This window comes from Candoia aspera, chromosome 3 (assembly GCF_035149785.1).
Source record: "Candoia aspera isolate rCanAsp1 chromosome 3, rCanAsp1.hap2, whole genome shotgun sequence".
Lineage (NCBI taxonomy): Eukaryota > Metazoa > Chordata > Lepidosauria > Squamata > Boidae > Candoia > Candoia aspera.
The window spans coordinates 102,494,013-102,515,734 of NC_086155.1; the positions used below are offsets into that span (position 1 = coordinate 102,494,013).

At 41.1% G+C, this 21,722-nt stretch overlaps 1 protein-coding gene across 2 annotated transcripts; it reads right to left on the reverse strand.

The window, feature by feature from the left end:
• Positions 1-1,479: 1,479 nt before the first annotated feature.
• Positions 1,480-20,757, reverse strand: NPL (N-acetylneuraminate pyruvate lyase). Of its 2 annotated transcripts, XM_063298444.1 has the most exons (12): positions 20,701-20,757; positions 19,096-19,196; positions 17,776-17,849; positions 16,543-16,630; positions 14,106-14,163; positions 12,165-12,240; positions 10,281-10,373; positions 9,573-9,721; positions 8,768-8,814; positions 7,368-7,452; positions 5,730-5,769; positions 1,480-3,879 (listed from the first exon to the last, which is right to left on the reverse strand). In XM_063298444.1, exons 2-12 carry the CDS (start codon positions 19,194-19,196, stop codon positions 3,722-3,724), a joined length of 969 nt encoding a protein of 322 aa, XP_063154514.1. In that variant the 5' UTR covers positions 20,701-20,757; the 3' UTR covers positions 1,480-3,721. The 2 variants fall into 2 exon arrangements, with proteins under 2 accessions (XP_063154514.1, XP_063154515.1); XM_063298445.1 differs by lacking the exons at positions 1,480-3,879; positions 5,730-5,769 and having other exon boundaries at positions 7,431-7,452; positions 8,768-8,817.
• Between the last annotated feature and the right edge of the window lie 965 nt (positions 20,758-21,722).

The window sequence follows — 21,722 nt, forward strand, 5'->3', positions numbered from 1 at the left end:
CATTATATATACATTCCATTCAACCCCTCCTATAGAATACCTCCCCTTGCTCCCGTGTTTCTTAACCTCAGCAATTTTAAGATGTGTGGACTACAACTCCCAGAATTCCCCAGGGACATTGAACTATATTCATTGCCTAGGGAAACAAAAGGAAGGTGGAAGAAACATCTTGGAAAGTTAGACAGAATTATGAGAACATCCTGGGCTTACAGCTCCTGCTTGAGTAGCAAGTGGCAGCTGTGGCTAGGAGCAGCTTCGCAAGGTCCATCTTGTGTGCCAATTGTGCCCATTCCTAGAATGGGAGGGCCTTCAGGAAGTCACTCATGCCCTAGTCAACTCATTAATAGATTACCGCAACATGTTCTACATAAGGCTGCCGTTGAAGACTACTTGGAAGCTACATCTAGTCCAGAATGCAGTGGTGTGGGCAGCGTTGTATGGGCCACAATATGCCGGTGTTACTACTGCTTCACAAGCTACACTGGTTGCCAGATGGGTTCTGGGTGCAATTCAAGCCTTTATGACATAGGGCCTGGTTATTTGAGGGACTGCGATTTCCAATAGTTTCTGCCCACCCAGCATGATTGGGCAGAGTAGGCATGCTTTAGGTCCATTCAATTAAACAATATAATATATTGGGACCTAGGAAACAAGCCTTCTCTGTCATAGCACCTGCCCTCTGAAGCAGCAGCCTCTTGAGATTTCTATGGCTCCTACCCTGCAGTTGCTCTGAATGTCTTTGAAAAACTGGCCTTACTCCCAGGCCTGGGGTTAGGGTGGCTGTTGAGATCTATTGGTTTTCTTGTTCTGGTGTTGGGTTTGTTTTCTCCAGATGTGCATGTCTCTTCTTTTTCTGGTTCCTACTTCTAAAATATAAGCCACCTAGAGTGGCCTCTAAATCCAATAAAATAAATCAATCCTGATTTTGTTTTCTTGTAAATGCATGTTCTGTGCATTTTTTTGGGGGGGGGTGCATACTCAATCACAGCAACCACTTTCTGAGAATGCTTGTAGAATCACTGAATTGGAAAGGACCACAAGGGTCATCTTGTCCACCTTGCTGCAGGATCCATTAGAGCATCTCTGACAGGTGACTATCCAGCTTCTGTTTGAAGAACTCCATTGTAGAATTCACCACTACATGAAGCAGCCTGTTCTGCTGACTTACAGCTCAGTCAGGAAATTCCTCTTTATGTCTGGCTGAAACTGGATCTGTCCTGCCCTCTGGGACAATAAAGATCAGCAGGCAACCAACTGCATCCGTCAGCTGTTTCTCCCCTTCCTTGGTTTTCCTCCCTGTTTTGCCTCTTCCAACTTCCTTGCCAAACTCCTGTTTACTTGCTGAGATTTCCAAGTGTTAAGACAATGGGGACCTCTGTGTTAGGTGGTTTCGGATATAAATTGAGAGAAAAATGCAGAAGAAAGGTTGTGAGTCCCTACCTCATTCGCACCAAAGAAATACAATTCAAGATGATAACCAACCTTTAACATATTTCCATATTTATTAAGATAACAGAAGTGGAAATACATTTGATGTTAGCTTTGAAAGTGCACCTTGAGGTCCTACCTCTACCAACTCAAGGGTATGGCTCAGACAGTAATGGTATTTCTTGGCAGAGGACTCCTAGGATATTTCTGCAAGGAATTTAAGTCTAAAATCTGCCACTAACCGGTGCCCTCTACTTTAATCCTAAATGGCTATCAACATGCTGTAGTCAGTCAGTAATGGGAAAAAATACACTGAAAATTTCAAGAAATACTCTTGTTACACTATATACTCAGAGATTAATCCAAGGCATAGCAGATCACTAGTAAATTCTGGATAGACTATTTTCTCCCACCCAAAAGTGTCCCAGAAAAATTTATTTTATTTCAAAGTCATCTATATTTATATTAATCTACTGTGTCATGTTCACCGTTCCAATGTTGCCGGTACATCGTAACGTTTCGCATGTCATTTGGCTGATGCGTGTTTCGTCTGGGAGGGGAGGAGGATTCCATCTCGTGGGATTGTTATATGTTCGCAGCTGGATTGGAATGTGTTTGGGTTATCTCCTGTGTTCAAGGTTCCTTTCCCAGGACATCAGCAGAAACGGTTACCAGCACCTTGGGGGGGGGGGGAGTTTGCAACGGCAGGGTGAGGAGAGGGATTATGTTTGAGCCGAGGGTTTTTAGTTGGTATTTGGTGCGCTTTTGCTCATTCTCAGCTTTCTCTGTATTTGCATACTATTCTTTAATAAATCAGATATCATTAAGTTCCTGCTTGTGAGTCTGAGTCTATTAGGGTAGGCAATCCTTACAACTGTATGATAAACATGTACTGTAATGGTCAGGATGTACTTGATGCATACTAATTATTAGTAAAGAACTTCCATTTTTCCCTAACTGACCAGCAAAAGGGAAAATCTGTCAACAACAACATGGATTACAAAAAAAATATAACAAGTTAATTTCACAGGAATGTTGTTTTAAATTCAAGATCCTACTACCTCTTGCAGCCCCTTTAAAGAAGAAGTCAACATTACTTCTAAATAACTGTTTGGTCACAGAATGACAACATCTGCTACAGCCTCCAAGTTTGCATCCATTTAGTTGAACTAGAACTCCCATGATCAACCAAAATAATATTGATGGCTTGGAGATGGGAGTTGGTCCAACACATCTAGCATATTATCAGATGGGAAGGAGTTTCTTCCCATGATGTATAGTCTCCTTTATCATTTCTGATCCTAGTAGCCTTCTAATCATTGGAATTCGGTTTAATCAGGGAGGTGCCTGCTTTACAAATGGTCATTTTCACATCAAAACAGGGTCATCCAAGGCTAGTATAAAATCCTTCCCTTCTCTTCCTGTGGTATTAAATTTATAATATACTTTGAGGATAACATTGAACATCTCATAAACTGCCTATGATTGAAAACTTGATAGTAAAAAAACCCCATGTGGTTTCCAAAGGCTCAAAATACCATGTTGAGAATAAGTTCCATTTCATGATTTACTTCTCAGTAAAGATGAATGCATGTAGTTATATTACATGTATCCTAGAAAAGTTGAGATGAAATCCCAGGTTCTTTTTCAAATAACACTTTGCTTTTCAGCCATCCAGTTCAGGAGTGTACACAAAGCTTTATTCCTTTCTTTTCTTTTGCTCCTTCATTATTTTAAAGTTGGCACTTGTTTAAAAACAAAAGCCAGAGAACACTCATTAATCACAATTGTTATTCCAATTGGACGTGTTCCTATTTTGAAAGTTTTCAACAGCATGCAGATTTCAAGAACTTAGCAAATCTAAAAGATTCCCAGAGTTTGGGTTCTATCAATGTAGAGCTTTAAACACCAAATTATTCTTCACACTGCTTTGAGATATGAAAGTAATAAAAAATACATCAGTTGGTTGGTTTAAAGTGTGCCCTGCTCACTAATACTACAGAAGGATTTCAGGAGACAAGACATTCTTGTTGCAAACCTCCTATTTCAAAGTTGGTTTCTTCCCCCTGGAAAACTTCACAGCATTGGCGGACTAGAAAGCAGGTATCATCTTCCACACAAGGCCAGAAGATATAGATTGTTCTGGATAGAAAGCGGCCCAGTCCAGACACACTAGCAGAATCTTTCATGAAAATGGTGTAATCAGCAAGTATTCCAAATATTACCTTTCAGGCTAGGCTGTTTTACCAAATTTATGGACTATTCTTTTAAGACCACAGTGAACATCTCATGTTCAAAATGACCCAGAGAGGCAGTCCTTCAGGCTCTCCAGTTTGGCTTTTGCTTTAGCAATGAAGTCCCCAGAGGCACATGAAAGTGGAAGTCGTGGTGGCCCCATTGGGATCCCGGAAAATAATGTCATGACTGCTTTGATTTGCGGAACACCAAAGCCTGCCCAAACAAAGTGCAACGATCATTAACATCCTATATCATATCAAATAATTGGAAGATAGGTTTTTAGCCATGTATTAATGTAATGCAGGTAGTCCTTGGCTTACAATGGCAACTGGGACTGGAATTTCCATTGCTAGGAGATGCGGGAGTAAAGCATGACCACATCGCTTAGTGACAGCAATCCCTGCAGTCCTTGTTGCCGTTGTTAACCAAATCCCACAGTCGTTAGGCAAGGTAACTTCCTGCTGGTTTCCCACAACCAAAGTCAGTGGGGAAGCTGGCAGGAAGTTGCAAGTCCCAGGCTGGCAGGCAGGCAAGTGGCTGTTGCTAGGTGGGTGTGGGAGTGAGGGGGTGTGGGGGGGGGTCAAGGAGGCTGCATGTGGGTGTGATGGGGTGCGCAAGAGGCATGGGGGGGGTCAGGGAGGGTGCGCGAGGGTGCACCGCGGTGCGGAAGAGGTGCAACACAGGTCAAGGAGGCTGCAAGGGTGAGAGAGTTGCGGCAAGGGTTGGGGGGGTGCATGAGGAGGTGCGTGAGAGGCATAACGTGGGTCAGGGAAGGTGCATGAGGGTGCAAGGGGGTGCATGAGTGGCCGGCACAGTATGAGCACAGAAAGGCTGGGGGTGGGTTCGCGGGTGGGGGAGACTTACCCCAGTGACTTGCGACCTTCCCTGCTGGCTTCCCCAATGACTTTCTGGAGAAGCCAGCAGGGAAGGTTGCAAATGGCAATTGTATGATTGTGGGGTGCTACAACCGGTCGTAAGTGCAAACCAGATGTCAAGTGCTCAGATCACAATCACATGACTGGGGGGGTGCTGGGATGGCTGGAACTCCAAGGACTGGTCATAACCACCATTCGTTCAGTGCTGATATAACTTCAAACAGTTGCTGAATGATGGTTATAGGTCGAGGACTAGCTGTATTAAAATATGGAAGATAGGGATTCAGATACTAAGTGTGATAGATGCTTCAAATATGGTATGGGTGCACTCACTGTACCTGTCAGCGGCTCCTAAAGAAGGCACTTTTTGCTGGGCTAGAGTTAAGGAGGCGGCACAGGGTATAACTATGTTACTGCCTCCTTAATTCCTGGAAATGAATGGCTACCATGCAAGCCTAACAAAACATATGGCTTCTTCAAGGCGCAGTTGACAGTTTTACCTGCTTCAGATTGCAATAGCTGCACAGCCCTATAAAAAAAAATATGAAAAAAATGTAGCTGGAAAAGGATTGTCCAATCATGAACTACAGGTGTTCCTCAGTTAACAACCACTTGTTCAGTGACTGTTTGAACTTATAATGGGGCTGAATGAGTGGTACTTATGACTGCAGGGCCCCTGCAGTCTTATGATCGTGATCCAGGCACTCAACAACTGACCGGAACTTTTGACCTTCACAGCGTCCCGCAGTCACGTGATCGCAATTTGTGACCTTCCCTGTCAGCTTCCCACAACCAAAGTCAGTGGGGAAGCTGGCAGGAAGTCGAAGTCACAGTCACGTGAGGTCTCCTTTGCTTAGTGATCCGTTGTGATTCACTTGACAACAGTAACCTGGGACTGCCAGAACTGCCGTTGCTAAGTGGCATAGTCACGTGATGTTGCACTTTACAACTGCATTGCTCTTCCTCGTTAAGAGAGGACTACTTGTAGAAGGAAGTGTGAAGGGCAATTTATAAAAGAAATTGAGACATGATAATAATCTCTTATAAAAGAGATTAATGAATTACAGTAAGTGGAATTCTATAGATTTGAACTTCTGGGAGATGGAAACTGAAGTTTGGGGGAACTGAGAAGCATTCAGTCCATGTTAGGGTGCAGCGGCAAAAGGGTTAAATCATTGAAGTACTTACCTAGTGAAATGAGAAAACCGAGGAAGTCCTGAATACAAAACTAAGAGAGACAACGTAAAATTATTATTAACCTAATGCCTTCAATATGATATACAGATCCACTGGACAGTTGTGGGAGATGAAAGAGTGGGTTTTATGCAACAATTTCAGTTACTGCTGCCAAATTATGAATAGAGACAGTCCCAATTACCCCAACAGAAACAACCAGAAAAATGTTTCTGAAGCAACTATTGTAACATCTGAAGGTTACTTGCACATATTCCTTTCTGACAAGACAGTCAGATTGAGTAGTTATATAATTTCTTCACACAATGCATACTGAAGTCGAACAATGATATTTCTTATCATAGTAACGGCTGTCTACTTGGAAGCTGCCAAAATTAAGAAAATTCATGGAGAATGGGGTTGTTAACAGGAAGCACAAGAGGGAAAGAACTATAGCTCTCTTGTCCTTGTTGGCCACTATGAAAGATAAGGATATAAGAACAGTTCTGGAATGAATCAGACAAAAGGCCTATATAGGCTAGCATTTGTCTGATTCACTACAGAACTGTTGTTATGTTCTTATCTCCAGACCCACGTAGATGAGTGCCTGATTCTATTTTAATCTGGTTTAAGGGGTAGTTTTGAAATGGACACTGACTTGGTCACCTTCTGGATGACCTTGTCGAGAGCAAATGTGACTGTTAATTCTGGGGTTTTCAGTGGCTTTTGATGCTATTAGTCATAACATTCTTCTGGGGAGGCTAATGAGCGTATAATCATTATACTGCACTTTAATTGCTGTTTGGAGAGCTTATTTCAGAAACTAACAACAGAGGGTTAAACATCTACATGAGCATGCTAAGCAAGATGTCATCATTACATAGGTGACATTGCAATTTTTTTAATGTCCAGTTCAAGCAAGATTATCAAAAAGTTATAATGATATCTGGGCTCTCAAAGGACTCACGGGATTGGAGGAATTGCATTCTATTGTACCAATCCCATTGATTTCCATAAATGGGAAAGGGGAGGATGCTTTAGAGCACTTTTCTTTTCAGATCAGGACCTCTTGAGAATCACAACCTGTATTATGGTGATATGTTCCTACCAGCAATAATCTGTTTGATAATGCTTGAAATCTGTTGGTACTCTCTTGTCACTTTCCATCTGTTTCTATTAATTCATCCAAACACTGTTCCATTCTCTCCTAAACTGTATTCATATTTCTGAATCGATTCCACACTTTTAATTTCATAGTTCCTTCATAGGCCTGTAGTATATGCTATGGTTTAATTTTTAATTTAATTTAATTTATTAAATTGATATGCTGCCTGACTCCCAGTGGTAATTATAGCAAAGAACAAAGTAATTTAAAATTGGCTTTAGTCAGACATATACAGTATATGGCAGGATCTAGCCGACCTTGAAAAAAGGTACACGTGGTCTGTTATGGTTACTATTTGGGTAGGAGATCATTGGGAAATCCCAGGCTGTAAACTAGGGAGGAAGGTAATAAAAAAGTATCAAGGCGGCAATGGCAAACCACTTCCATATTGCTAAACAAAAGTAATATGAATGTGTCCATATAATTCATCAGGAGCTGAGCTTGACCTGAGGAAGACTTTACTTATTTTTTAGGCAGAAACATCATACCTCATATTTTTGTGCTGTATAGAAATCTCCAGAGGCAAAAGCTTCCAACATTAAGTTATTTATCTTGCCCAGGTAGTTATATGTACTGTTTAAAAAAAAAGAAAAAAGAAATAGGGATACAAAGTAAATTCAAGCATTCAAGACTTGTCAGCACAGTACCCATAGTCCTCAGTTAACAGTAGTAATTGGGACCAGAATTTCTGTTGCTAAGTGATATGGTCATAAAGCGTGGTACCACATGACCACATCACTTTGAAGGCAATCCCAGCAGTCCCCATTACCATAGCTAACTGAATCGCACAAGTCGTTAAGTGAGGATCCACCCTGATCCAAGCCATTCCCGGCTTGGTTCCTCCCAGCCCTGAGCCTCAGTAAGGTTAGGGGCTGTCTCCTCTTGAACGCCCTCCACCTGCCTATCTCCTCCCATCTGTGCCCTTTTGATTGGACAGGACAAAGAGTTACCCTGCCCTCATCTCTAATAGCATAGATATTGTCCAGTGGAGTCCCATGACATTTGTGCAATTATGCAAAAGGAACAGTTTCACAGTTCAATTACAAATTAAATAATCCAACACAAACTACAGAGGAGATGAGCAATGAGTCCCCCGTGTGTGTTTTTACTCAAAATCTAATTATAGAATGGCTCAATTAAAAGTGCTGCGCTTTCCTACATGGATGGGAATAATTCTGATTGTAAAAACACTCAGCATGGCAAGTGCTATGCAGTTATGCAATTCCACCTGAATCACATTTGTGCCCCCTTCATTGCCGACATGACCCAAAGATAGATATACCACTCACTGGTAGGGAAAGTAGGAATTCTGCTTAGAAGTGTTAGCATCTGCATGTGGAAACTGAAGGCGTACAAATGGAAAAAGCCAGGGGAAAAAAATTGCTCGACTGCCTCAGACCCTTCCTGAACAGCTTAGACTTCAAAAGTTAGTGTTTAGGCATTGTTCAAGGTATAACTAACTTTAAGCTAGTTCTCACGTACAGTATATACACACGTTTCAGTGATAAGAATTCACATGCCATCGCATATTACACCAACGCAATATTATCCACCATCAGATGTAATAATTGGCCCTTAACGGTATCAGGATTGTAATAAGATTTGGGATTTGTCTAATAGAGCTCACAAGGATTTCTTCCTAACATTTAATTCTTAAGAGCTAAACAATTCTGAGAGTACAGTTCTCAGGATGAGTTCCTTTATTTAATGCCTTGTAAGAGCTGAAAAAAAAAGCTGGCTGATAACTAGAATAAAGTTAGCTAGGAATTCTAAGTAGTTACAGTTTAAGCACACTCTGGAAAGCATTCATTTGGGGAAGACTGTTCTACAGAAGATATAGCACCCCAATTGCCGAAGGCCCCTCAGCCACGTGTAAAAGACAACTGACCTTCCAACTGCCCCAGTCGCTCCCATCACCAGTGCGCTCAGGAGTTGCTACTTAGTGAAAAAGAAAGAAAATGTCATGAGTAAGGATGGCGAGCAGGGGGCTCCCACCCAGACTGTCAAGCGCATGCGTAGCACTGAGGAATTGGGCAGCCATTCAAAGAGACACAGATCGGGACCGCCTTAACCTTTGGGGTTTATATGGCTGGGTTTTTCCCACGCTTCCTCAGTTTGTTAGGATTCTTGTTAAGTACTAGTAATAAATATTAGAGACCAAGTCATTGTCTCAGTGTGTTTCCTGGTAGTTAGGACAGAAAAGGTGGGTTTTATTTGCACATCACTTGAGCCAAATGAAGGTGTTCCAGTAAAGCCACTTGTTACTGACATGGTTCTACACCATTCAACAACAATGGAGCCATGCCGGTTTTGACATGCGGAGGTCCTCTGGCAAGATGGCAACCATTTCCCGCCCCAGCCTCCAACACATCCAGCTATTCCTTCCCTCCATCCATTGCCAAAAGCTCTCCAGGGCAAAAGAATTTTCCTCTTCCATTCTCTCTTGGGATTGTTCTGCTTAACAGATTTCAGCTTTTACATCCTTTTTCCAGCCAGCCAAACAGTTGGCCTGTACTCCATGTAGAGCATGCTTCTCAGAACACATCTCTTTTTGCTCAGGAAAAGTACTAGGAATATTCAAGCTGGTCGAGGATGTCCTCTGTGAGGACATCCAAAACTCTATTCGGTTATGTTCTCATAGAAAGCCATCTTGTGTCTGCTATAGCTAAGAACTTTCCATATAACATCCTTACCTCATCCACACCATACATAACTACAAACCGGCCTTGTTCACTTTTTTGTACACATTGCCCCAAATCCAGGAGGTCTCTGTCACTGAACTTCACCCCCCGAAAAGTGGGAATCTGTTCTTTCATACTATCTAGTAACTCTTCAGCACGAACTGTATGGAAAGAGATTCACAGCAAACTAAGTTTTCAAGTCTGATCAAGCAAGAGCTATCATTACTGTTGGCACCATTACAATAATAAACTAAAGGTAAACTTATTTATCACACATGTACACTGTGTTGCAATTCTACTCAACAAAGCAAAGAGTGGGAAGCATTTTCCAGAGCAGCTTTTTGCAATGTGGCATCTTCCAGATTTTTTTTTTTAAAGCCACTCCCACTTAAGACATTTGGGCCTGACCTGGCTACTACATTATTGTGAAGGCTTTATTCTCTATCTTTACCCATAAATCAGTCCCATTGAGTTCACCAGAGTTTCCTTGGAAGAAAACAAGCATAGAATAGCAGCCTTAAAGGAATATTACTTAGACATGGTTTAAAAATTCAAGATACTGAAAATAAGCTACTCAGAGTTTTGTCAGTGCCTACTGAGGAAACCCCCTAGAGAAGTCCATGGAGGAAAGATGGGATGTAAATATAATAAACAAAACAGAACTTCTTAGAACTAAAGTTACCTTGAGATGAACTGGGTTTCTAGATTTGCAGCACTTACTTTTAATGCCAGTTATAGGAGGGATGTGATAATAATAGAATGGGATGTCAGGAGCTTCAGATGCGACATCCCGGAAGAAGGCAACCAATTCACCTAAAGCAAGACAAGGGAAGCAATATGGAGCACAGACCAACTGTAAATACACAGCTGAAAATGGGGAAAGCAAAAGGAAGAACATTACTCTGGACTTTTTCTTGGACAGTACACTTCAACCTTACACCCTTTGGAACTGTTATCCTCATCCAGGCAGAACTGCCAAGGACTATGCTGGGAACGATGAATGGAACTACAATCCAGCCCATTTGGAGGGCACCAGGTTGTCAAAGGTGAAGATTTTAGCCCCTCAGTTCATATTAATGACTTTAAACAGTAGTTTCTTGATAAAGAAAAAAGGTATGCATGTATCTTCACTGCTTGTAAATATTCAGGCATGTGTCTAGGATGAATAAGAACAGAGAAAGTTTCAGCTTTTCCCTAAATATTCATACATTGCCAGGCTCTTTAGTAGATGCCTCAAACAAAAAGTAATCCTTTCCAAGCAAGATTCTCATAGAATCTTCTTTAGCTAGTTTGAGATGAAAGGGAAAGGGGAAGGGTCACAAGAATGTCAGCAACTGAACTTTTTTCCATTTAGAACCAATTTACTCCCAATACATTATGATGGAGCCTTCGAAGCTTCTTTCTAATGCCCTTCCTATGACCTGGCAGGGTATTTTCATTGATAATAAAGGAGCTTGCAGCTGGCTATTTACAAAACCTTGACTGGGAGTTCTGGGAATGGAAATCCTAGTTATCCAGGGGCACCAGGTTGGAGAATGCTATCTCAGAAGATAAAGTCTTTTTTCATATTACCTACTCATGAACAGGCCTGGGCATACTCTGTAGTTTTTCGAAATGGAATACAGGTAGTCCTCGCTTAACGATGTTAACTGGGACTGTGAGCTCCATTGTTAAGTGATGTGGTCATAAGTCTAAAAACCACCTAACTGTGCCACTTAGCAACAGCAGTTCCGGCAGTCCCAGTTGCCATCGTTAAGTGAGGACTGTGTGGGTTAAGCAAGGACCTCATGTGACCACAACTTGAGACTTCCAGCCAGCTTCCCCACTGACTTTGCTTGTCGGAAGCCAACAGGGAAGGTCTCAAATTGCAATCATGTGACTGCAGGGATGCTGTGACAGCAGTAAGTATGAGGACTGTTCACAACTTACCACTTATAACTTTGAACGGTCACTGAATGAGTGGTCATTAAAGGAGGACCACCTGTATACATCCAAACTTAACACCTAGTCTTGGATTCTATACTGAGCAAAGCTGGATTCTTCTGTGTAAATCATGCTAATTTGCACAAACTCAGCATGCTCATCTTGCCTTTTGTTCATCAAGGGAAGCAACAAGGACTCCAAAAACCTATCTCCTTTCCTCTGGAAATCTCATCTGGCTGCTGAGGTTTCACAAGATACAGGCTGTTGACATTCAATCTGCATTCAGTGCTGCATTCACCTTTTTTCTACCCTCTCACAGAAAATGCACAGCTCTGCCTGTGTGTACTCTGAGGAATTTGAAGGGAAAATTATAAGTTGGAAACAGCATCCAGCCAAAGTGTTGGTTCTGCAAAAACTGCCATAGTATCTGAGATTTTATCACATCTGGGGGCGGCTTATGATCCCCAAACAACTTTCTTTGTAGTGCTTGGAGCCTCCTCTGAATGATGGGGTAGTTTTCAGTTTAAAACATTAGCATACTCTTTAATATCACCCCAAACCGGTAACCAAAAGATTGCCCATCTTTGCTTTACAATTACACATTTACGCATTGGTGAAAACTGTTTAAGAAGCGGTTGACAAGTGGGAAAACTATTCAGTGACATGTAATGATCTACTCACCTTTATTCACGTCTTTGAAGAAAAGAGGGGAGATGACAGATATGCCATCTGCTCCTATCTGGGCTGCGTGCTTGGCCTAGAAAGGAAGAAAGGAAAGGAACTGAAAAGGGACATTTATATGACTATTGTTAAATTAATGCTAAAAAAATGAGAAATGCAAAATAGTTAATTTGACAATGGGACCAGCTTCTGCTCATGTCAGACTGTATAAGCTTTTGACTTACACACAGCATTTCGTTATCTTAAAAGCAGTCATCATTTTTTAGGGAATGCATACAGTATTTATCCATCTTCTACATTGATATACAATTTAATGAAGATGCAATGAAAAGACAATGAACTTAAATTTTTGGATGAAAGTCATTCTTAGCACTACATTCTGCCTGGAGATACATGTGACAAGAACAAAAACCATTCTGCCTCACGGCTGATGATCACTCTATGATCTGGGTCCCCAACATGGTCCTCAGAGACACCATCTTTGATGCCTTGAGAGGCTGACACTCTTTGATAATATTTATGAAAACACCAGTGTGCTGCAAGGCAAGCACCAACCTCCCCCGTAATTTTTATTTCCAAAAATGCTTGTGGTCCCACATGGCCCCCATGAGTATTCTCAAAAAAAAAAAAAATGGAAGGTAAGTGTAGCCCAGTCCTTTATTTTGAAGTAAGACCACCTGCCCACAGTAAGGAAATAAATAAGTGTTGCCAGTAACAGACAACATCCAGGGAACTAGATGGGATGGAGAAGTGTAACTTCCCAGTTTCCCTTCTGCTAAATAAGTATTTTGTGCCTGGTCATGCTCATTATGGCAGCCATTTTGTGAACGGTCAAGTCTTCCCACTGTAGCTATTTTGTGTGAGCAACCACAACATACTCTCAAAATTCCAAATGTACTTCGAACCCCAATAATGATTGGAAATGCCTGCTCTAAGCCTTTTGGTCCAATACATTCCATTTCTAAAATGAAGGCTTCCTCCTTAGTATCATTTTTAATACAGGAGTCTCTGCTTCCATGTTTGGTGAGAGAAACTAGAAAAGCAGTGATGCCACCTTTGCAAAACACACTATTAATATCATTATTTCAATGTTTACCCTGGCTTTCTGCCCATATCCACATCTGTTAGACATCATCTACAATATAGTACCTCCCCTGTTAAGATGTTTTTTTATACCACTGGCCAATACAAATGAAGTTTCATGGAATTTTACAGGCACTTTTTCAGAGAAACGTCCACCCTGCAGTTAAAGGTGCCTGCATCAGAGTAATTGAATGAACCTTGTCAGGAATTAGCTTCATTGAGTACATCAGCAAGTAGAGAAAAAGTCCTGACAGCTCATCTAAATAGAATTTGCCTTATGCAGAACTACTTGGAAATGAAGTACCTGGAAGGCCCAGCTAGTTATGCCACATGAAAATCAACATTGTTCTCTACCAATGTCTCCTCTCCTTTTCAGCAGACTGTGGCTCCAAGTTGGGGATAAAACAGGGATGGGAAAATGTTAAAGCACCCCTCAACCAGCATAATTTCTTTCAATATAATACAAGGGCTTCCTTAGCATTTAAAACAAACACCATCTAGCCTGGACCTGAGTTTGGTGAGACCGTCTTCTAAATAAGTATGCAGAGGTTTGGAACTTTTTCAGAGTAGGGGAAGGTGTTCAACAGATTCAGCACCTGGCAAACTGTGGCCTCTCTTATTACACAACAACTGTCTACAGGACACTCAAGCATCAAGATAGTTCTGATGTGAATCATCTCAGTCAATCTGAATGCAAACCTACAGTGATAATGAAGTTAGCTCCCTTTTTGATCTCTCAGACGATATCTGGGAATAATGCCTCCTCGTCAGAAAAGCTTTCTCCTTGCCCTCCAGTGTTCTGATGTGCAAAAATCAAACCATGGCCAAAGGAAAAAGTCCACAGACAGACACACTCACCAGGTCCTTTGATTCAGGTAAACTCAGTGCTCCAACGTGAATTATTACATGATCCAGCCTGCAGGGAAAGGAAAAATTATTTTTTAAAATGTTTTTGATGTCAGGCAGATATTATCAGGGAATATTTATTTATTTTATTTTCTATCCTGCCTTTATTATTATTATAAATAACTCAAGGCGGCAAACACACCTAATATTCCTTCCTCCTCCTATTTTCCCCACAACAACAACCCTCTGAGGTGAGTTGGGCTGAGAGAGACGGACTGGCCCATGGTCACCCAGCCGGCTTTCATGCCTAAGGCGGGACTAGAACACACAGCCTCCTGGTTTCTAGCCCAGCACCTGAAGATTATTGTATTATTACATTCATTTCACAGTATTATCTTGCTCTATGTGTTATATGGACCTGCTGTCTATCACTGAGAAGCTCGCATATCAGCAATGCTATGTGGGAAAAGCTGGAGAAGGAAGCGTTATATTCCCTTAAATGAAGTGCAAATAATTCATGGCCTGCTGGTTGCAAATAGCTCTTAGGCCCATTGTTGCAGCTACCCAAAATTACACTGCTGAATAGGAGAAGTAAGTGTTTAAATGGGTGCATCAAGCCTCAAGTCAGCTTAACATGCCTGCTTTATTAAAAACAACAACAACACCCACCCACAGAATTGGCTGATACATTGGCTTCATCCCCTACAGTCATCTCACTGCAATCAACTCTGAATTCCAAAATTTGGAGGTGATATTTTACACATATACAAAACAAATCAAAATCAATCACATCATATCCTGTAATCTTACTTGTGCAGGTGTCCAGAACCATTTATCTGAAACTATATATTAAGTGAAAAAAGTCAAACCTCTAATTATTTTGTATCTGTTAAGTGTTGAGAACATTTCCTAGAAAAGGCATTTATACTACCATGTTCATTTTCCAAAGCTTCAGAAACTTTTTCAGCCAACTCATGATCATTTTCACTGCCAGCAATTTGTGGTTTTTCCCTACTAGTATCTAACCATGGTATGGACATGGGTTGGCATCCTGCCATGTTCCCATTAAGTTGCCTTCATCTTATCCCCAACCCATACCTGAGGCAGCTTAAATTTATCCCTATCAGCTATTGTTCAGGGTGTCAGCTACTCCTGCATTCCAGGTGATGTAGGCCTCCAGACTGGAAACAGGTCTGGAGACCTAATGGGTGAAGAACTTCCTCTTCCTCTTTGCCCATTGCCTCTCCCAGCCTGGTGGTGAAAACTGGCAGGTGAAAGAGAGAGTTCTGACAGATGGCTAAACCTGTGTATCTAGCCATCTGTCCAAACCATTGCTAGTACTTTGTTCAGTGGATGTTTTTCTCATTGGCTGGCGATACTAAGAAGAGGAGGTGGGGGAGGAAGCAGTCTTCCTGGCATAGGAAATGAGGACATTGACCCCCAGCTAGGTGTAGGAACAGAGGCAATTGGGACTGGCAATGACAACAGGAACTTCTATGCTGATTTAGTTTTCTGCTGGCTGACCAACAGGATGAGAACATTCTAACAGACAAGGGGAAAACACCCTTGAAATGCTCAGAATTTCACATGGCCCATCGGTGCAACTTCCAGCTTATCAATAAGACAGCATGAACAACAATCCTCCATCATTTCCCTCCCCTATTGCCAGATCCACATTTTTCTGTCTGGTGTTTTGTCCTTGGAAAAAAGGGTCTTTGCATAGAGTCTGAGTGATCACAATGACAGGCAGCTACAAAGCCACAGTGCAAATGCTGTCATGGAGGGGCGTTCACATAGGAGTCATTCTTGTTTCTGAACCAGAATTATAGCACACCAAGAATCCCGCCTTGGTCAGCAATATTCTCCCTTTCCCCACTTATCATCTTTTCTTCCTCATTTTCAGCCTCTGGGTCTACAGCTAGTGCTGAACTACCACTTCCAATAGCCTCGGCCAACATGACCAATGGTTGTGGTTCAGCAGCATTCAAAGGCTCACAGACTTTCCCAATTCCGCTTGAAACAAAATAAGGCGGATACAACTAATTCAGTGTATCCAACCTGGAACCCTCCGGATGTGTTGAACTTTCCATAATTGAGTCAGCATGGTCAACCACTGGGAGTTACAAAATATGAAGTCAGCAGCTTTGAAATGGACCAGGTTGAGGAGGGCTGTCATAGGAATCACTTCCTATATTAACTCTTTGTTCAACAACAGGAAGATGCAGGGAATTTGCAAGTAGAGATTAACTTATTATAAATGATCACTTCAGCAATATTCTGAAAAAAACAATCCCACTCACTTGCATTTAACCCCCACTCCAAAAAACAACAACAAAAAAAAAGCAACAGCAGCAATCAGAGAATGCAGATTTCACAATCTAGGGTCTTTGCTTAGCTAGGCAGCAATTTCACACAAAGCACTGCAACCTTTGCCCCAAGAATTACTCACTTCTCCTTGCCCTGGGTCACCCATTCCTCTGCCAGCTGTTTCCTCTCCTGAATGCTTAGGGATAGACCTTCTCCTGTTGTTCCATTCACTGTTGTTAAAATATATACATTTGACATATAAAAAGAATAGAGTATGTTTTTAAAGTAACTAACAAAGAAGGTTAAAGAAAGCTCTGCTTTACATTCCTTTGCCTACCAAGTCATCTAATGTGGTTGTAAATATCAAAATGACTCCTAATGACGGCTTCTTCCCTAGCGTTCACTTGGCTACTTCCTTCAAAAACTTCAGATGGCAGGTTAAAACAGTTTTATTTGGAGCATTCACACCAACCATATTTGGAAATAAAAAGAAGGCAAAATTGTGCAGAACTGTTTGTCATCCAAACCAACAGGAGCAGTTAAAACTAGAAAAGTCAAAATGGAGCTTTTGAAAAACCAAGCAGAGATGACAGGACATCCTCTTGCTTATTACTATTATTGCTTATTATTCCACCCATCTTAAAGTTCCTGAGGTTGAGAAACACTGGCCTATCCTTTCAGAGTACCTGAGATGCACTGGTTCCTTCTCCTATTAATCTTCCTCACAAACCTTTCTCCTGCTTATTCCCCTGTACCCTTACTCCAGTCATTAGCTCTGAGTTGCCTATCCTCCTTCTACAGAGGGCTAGCCAACAAATGCAGGCCCACCCTCTAGCTAGGTATGATCAGTAAGTCAGCAGAAGCTAAAAGACCTTCCCCCTCAGATCATGTGCTCAGCAAATAAGTGACCACAGCATCCCGCAACAAAAAACAACAAGCAGTTGCTCATAATCAGCTAAGCATCATTTGCAAAACCTTGGAAGATCAGCTCCACAACTCACTAGTTTCCTTGTAAAACTTCCTTTTACTCTCCTGTTTGCCCTGGTCATAAGCCCCCAGCCTATTTCTTTCTAAAGAGTGCCAACTAAGACAGTTGAGGGCTTTTAAATCTTGGCTTGCTTGGGCACATAATCCCAAACTTAGACTATCCTCTCCTAGTTTGGTTAGTCACTTACACAAATGGAGGGGCAAAGTGGAAACAAATGGACTGAATGCACTTGTACTCTGTTTGTTTGTATGCTGGGTAAGTCACAATTCATAGTTATCTCTTCTTGGTTATCTGCATTTGATACTGTATCCATTTCTGAGCCAGAAGCTGTTCCGTTTATTCAAAAAGAAAGTTTCCTTGGAACACATGTTATAATCTATGTCTTACCAAAAACATTCCTGACACCCTGCTGATTTATTAAGTAGTCCACATATTGGCTGATCACAGAGAGATTGATGTTTCTAAAAAGAAGAAAAAAGGAACATAGCAGAGCAGATGTAGCTAGTTATAAAAATCCTTTTCAGGTAACATCTTACAAACTAAAGTTCTTAAAAAGATGGAGGCTTAAGTCAGAGATAAGCAATTGCTAGTGACATTTAATTCCATCCAAATGTCACTGAACTTCAACTACCAAAAATCACAGTCTTACCAATGAGAAGAGATGCTGGAAATTGTAGTTCAAGAGGATAAGGAAGGCCAGAGATTGCCCATTCCTGCTTTAAATAATCAGAATTTTTTCCTTGTTTTTGTGTCTTCCTTGTTTTGTGTCACTGGCAGAAAATATTGAGTAACTAAATAAGATCTAATAAGCAGCTTCTACTGTTTCCCCCAAAGTACATTTATGAAGGGGAAAGAAGTTAGCTGATAAAAATAAGCAGAAAGTGGTTCAAGACAGAACCTACTAAGAGCTGAATTTTGATTTGACTTTCAAGATTTTTCTTCTGCCCAAGTTTCAGCATAGCATAGAAAGGGCACTTTCATGATTTTGTCACCTACCTATTCACAATTCCTATTAAAACCCAGGTAGGATCAGTGAAGAAAAAAAAGCTCTCAAGTATTCCCAGCTAGAGACAGATAATAGTTTTTCTTCCAGAAATGTGAAAGTGACCAAAGGCATTGCCCTCTATGGTATAGATACTTACTCCAAATTTTCTATATCTGGCTCAGAACTAAAGCATTCTCCACAAAAAGAAAGCCAATGTCATATTATCTTCAACAGCCTGAGAAAGGCTAATTTTGGGTGTATAGAATGCAATTAATTCATCCTTGCACAATATCAGCAGCAGCCTCATAGTCCACGAACTGTTCTTAAGTTTACTTTAAGTCCTGAGTAGTATATATCCTTAACAGTTAAGGATGAACTAGGGGGTGAGGGTGTAGTGGGTTTTGTTTATTGTTAACTACAGGGAAGATAAAAGCTTTTATAGAGAATGTAGAAGAGAGGAAGGGAAAATTGCAAAGTGCAAATTCCATCATTTCTATAGTTGAACAAAGGTATTTCAAGCAAATGAGGCAAGTTAAATACTTACAAGAACCAAAAAACAAATATGATAAGACCCAAAGCACTAGTTAATTATTGCCATTCAGAAGACCACGGCCCTTTTTTTTTTAGAAGAAATTTGCAAAAGAACAGTGCAACTAAATTAATTAATTTCTGAGCCCACCAAACTAAACTAACATTGCTTTTAACACCAATGAAACATTTACCCGTCCTGAGTCATTGGGGTAATGATGGCTGCAACCAGACCCTGCAGTTTCTTCTGGGGTGCCATGGAACAGGCTGAGTCAGAGATACAGAAGAAATCCATCTGGAAAAAGCAAAAAATCAGCACTGAGCACTGAGTAACTTCTGTTAATACTAAAACTTTAAGACAAAGTTCAGGACCAAAAGAATGTGTGAACATCTTCCAAGAATGTAACTTATTATTTCTGGTATAAATAGCAAGAACAAGGGCTCTGGCCATAAATTCTGTACCAACATCACAGACTTAAACAGCTTTGAGGATTTCATCAACAACATATAATAACTAGAGAATGTAACACATTGACGCTATTGGCTGACTAGATTTGAGCTAGCACTGAATGACCAGGGCCAGAAGATATTCTTGAGGAGATGGAAGATACTCAAGGATCTTTCTACAGATGAGCACCAACCTAAAGTTTTGGTTTGGACCCCAATTCAGTGGATTTGGAAAACAGGCTTATTCATTTTGGGCTGGTTCAGAGGGCTCTCAATTCAACTCAGGTCTCTTTCCCTGACTAGAATTGGAAATCATCATCATCATCATCATCATCATCATCATCCCTAAGTTTTTTAATGGATATAATTTTCAGGAATAGTAGCCTCATAAGAGGATATGAAATCTGCTAAATTTCAGGCTCACAGGTCTATGGATTTTGTTAGGCATTGTTACATAATTCAAAACACATCCTTTCTCCATCTTACAAAAACAAGAATTTTTTTTTCTCCCATCAAATGAAGAGCCCTGAGGTTTTCCTCTTAGACAACTACTCAATATTGCTATCACATTTGGCATTTGTCTTCCACCAACTCAGTGAATAATTTACTTTGGTTAATACTGTAGAGCTATTTTATTTTTATTATTAGACTTATGTTCTCCAACTATGAAAGAGTGAGCGCTAATGTTGTGGGTTCCTGTTAATTGTAGAGAACAAAGGTAATCCAAAGAGTAATCTCTTATTTTCATGTTTTCAAACAGAGAGCAGTCATTGCTTCATCTCTATATACAGTAAACTAATTTAATCAGGATTTTCTCAGAAATACTCAACAGGCAGCAACATATTGTAGGTGGAATTTGTGCCACAACCTTATGGATAGCATCAAACACAATCATCCAATCTGAGAAAAATTTATGAAACTCATTGCTAACTCCAGTATTTCGTAAGTTTCATCCTAATGAAGGCATTGGGCTACTAATGTTTCACAACGGGCAGAAGCACACCCAACTTCCTTGGTAGAAGCTGAACTTCTACACTTTATGCAGAAAGTCACTTCCTAAATTCCTCTAAGCCCATGTGAAAATATACTTTCACTACGGCCTCCCCTGCGCCCAAACACATTGCTTTTGCATACATTCAACGTCATGTGCTTCTTGTAAACGGTCATCAAAACAAGATCAATTACTACAGCACAGATGATCAGCCGGTCAGTACTTTCTCTTGCCCAGTCTGAGCTGTCATGCAATTTTTTAAAGAGCCTTTTGCACCCAATGGAGGGATCTATCCTGATACTCTCCTTTCCCAACCTAAGCTAAGTCAGCAATCTCCAGACACAATACACAACAAACTTACCTCTCCCCTATCCAGACGGTCCTACACGGGTTTCAATAAACTCACAGCCAAACAGAAGCACCGCCTCCTCCCCCCGCTCTTCCTCTTTCCCTCCTTTTGGAAACACTGAGCATGCTCGGAAACAACACGTGAGTCCGCTGCCTTGATTTTAACTGTTCAATCGAGACCCGGCTGAGTTCCTTGGTAGAAGCTGAACTTCTACATTTTATGCAGAAAGTCACTTCCTAAATTCCAAGCGCGGGGTTGTCGAACAGGATTCATAGCGGAGTGAAATTCAAACATACGTGCCCTTATACACTACGGAGACTGAGGAGGGCTTTGTTGTGAAGAGGATGTTCGTCGCTGCTTAAAAAAAGGCTATAGTTATTTTTAAGACATGTAACCCCGCATTTGGAAAGAGCAGCCTGGAGCACAATCCTCTATGTCAGCGTTTCTCAACCTTGGCAACTTTAAGATGTGTGGACTTCAGCTCCCAGAATTCCCCAGCCAGCATGAAGTTGAAGTCCACACATCTTAAAGTTGCCAAGGCTGAGAAACACTGGCCTGAAGATACTAGACCCCTGTGCAGTGCGAAGGAGCCCTGGTGAGCTAAAAACCAAGTCCTCACACATGCCAATCCCTCTTGCTGGTGATTCCTCTCCTGCTGTCAGCAGCACTTTGGGAAATTAATATAGAGGCAGCTGAACTTGGAAAAGACTTCCAAGTCTCTTGTTTCTTACTCGGGGATCAGATTCATTCAGATTCAAATCTTCCTGTAAGATTTCCACTGATACGCATCCCAGAAGAGCTGGGAAAAATTATTTTTCAGGCAAAACAAGTTAAAGTACTTCTGTGGCTGTCAGTGCCTGTGAAAGAACCTGTTTGGGAATCAGCAAGTATATCCCAGGCCAAACCTAAGGAAATCCTTTAGAAATAAAGAGTGCCTCTTCCAAACAAACTTCCTTAAAATTAGTAACAAAAAATAGAATGATGGAAAATTGAAGTAGAAGTGCAGAAAGATGTAGCAAAATTCATTTGTCTTT

Coding starts and splice junctions, on each gene's coding strand:
- NPL (XM_063298444.1), bottom strand. CDS start 19,196: ATGGATTTCTTCTGTATCTCTGACTCAGCCTGTTCCATGGCACCCCAG. Junction 17,850..19,095: donor ACCCCAATGACTCAGGACGG/GTAAATGTTTCA, acceptor TCTTCTTTTTAG/AAACATCAATCTCTCTGTGA. Junction 9,722..10,280: donor TCCTATAACTGGCATTAAAA/GTAAGTGCTGCA, acceptor CTTTCCATACAG/TTCGTGCTGAAGAGTTACTA.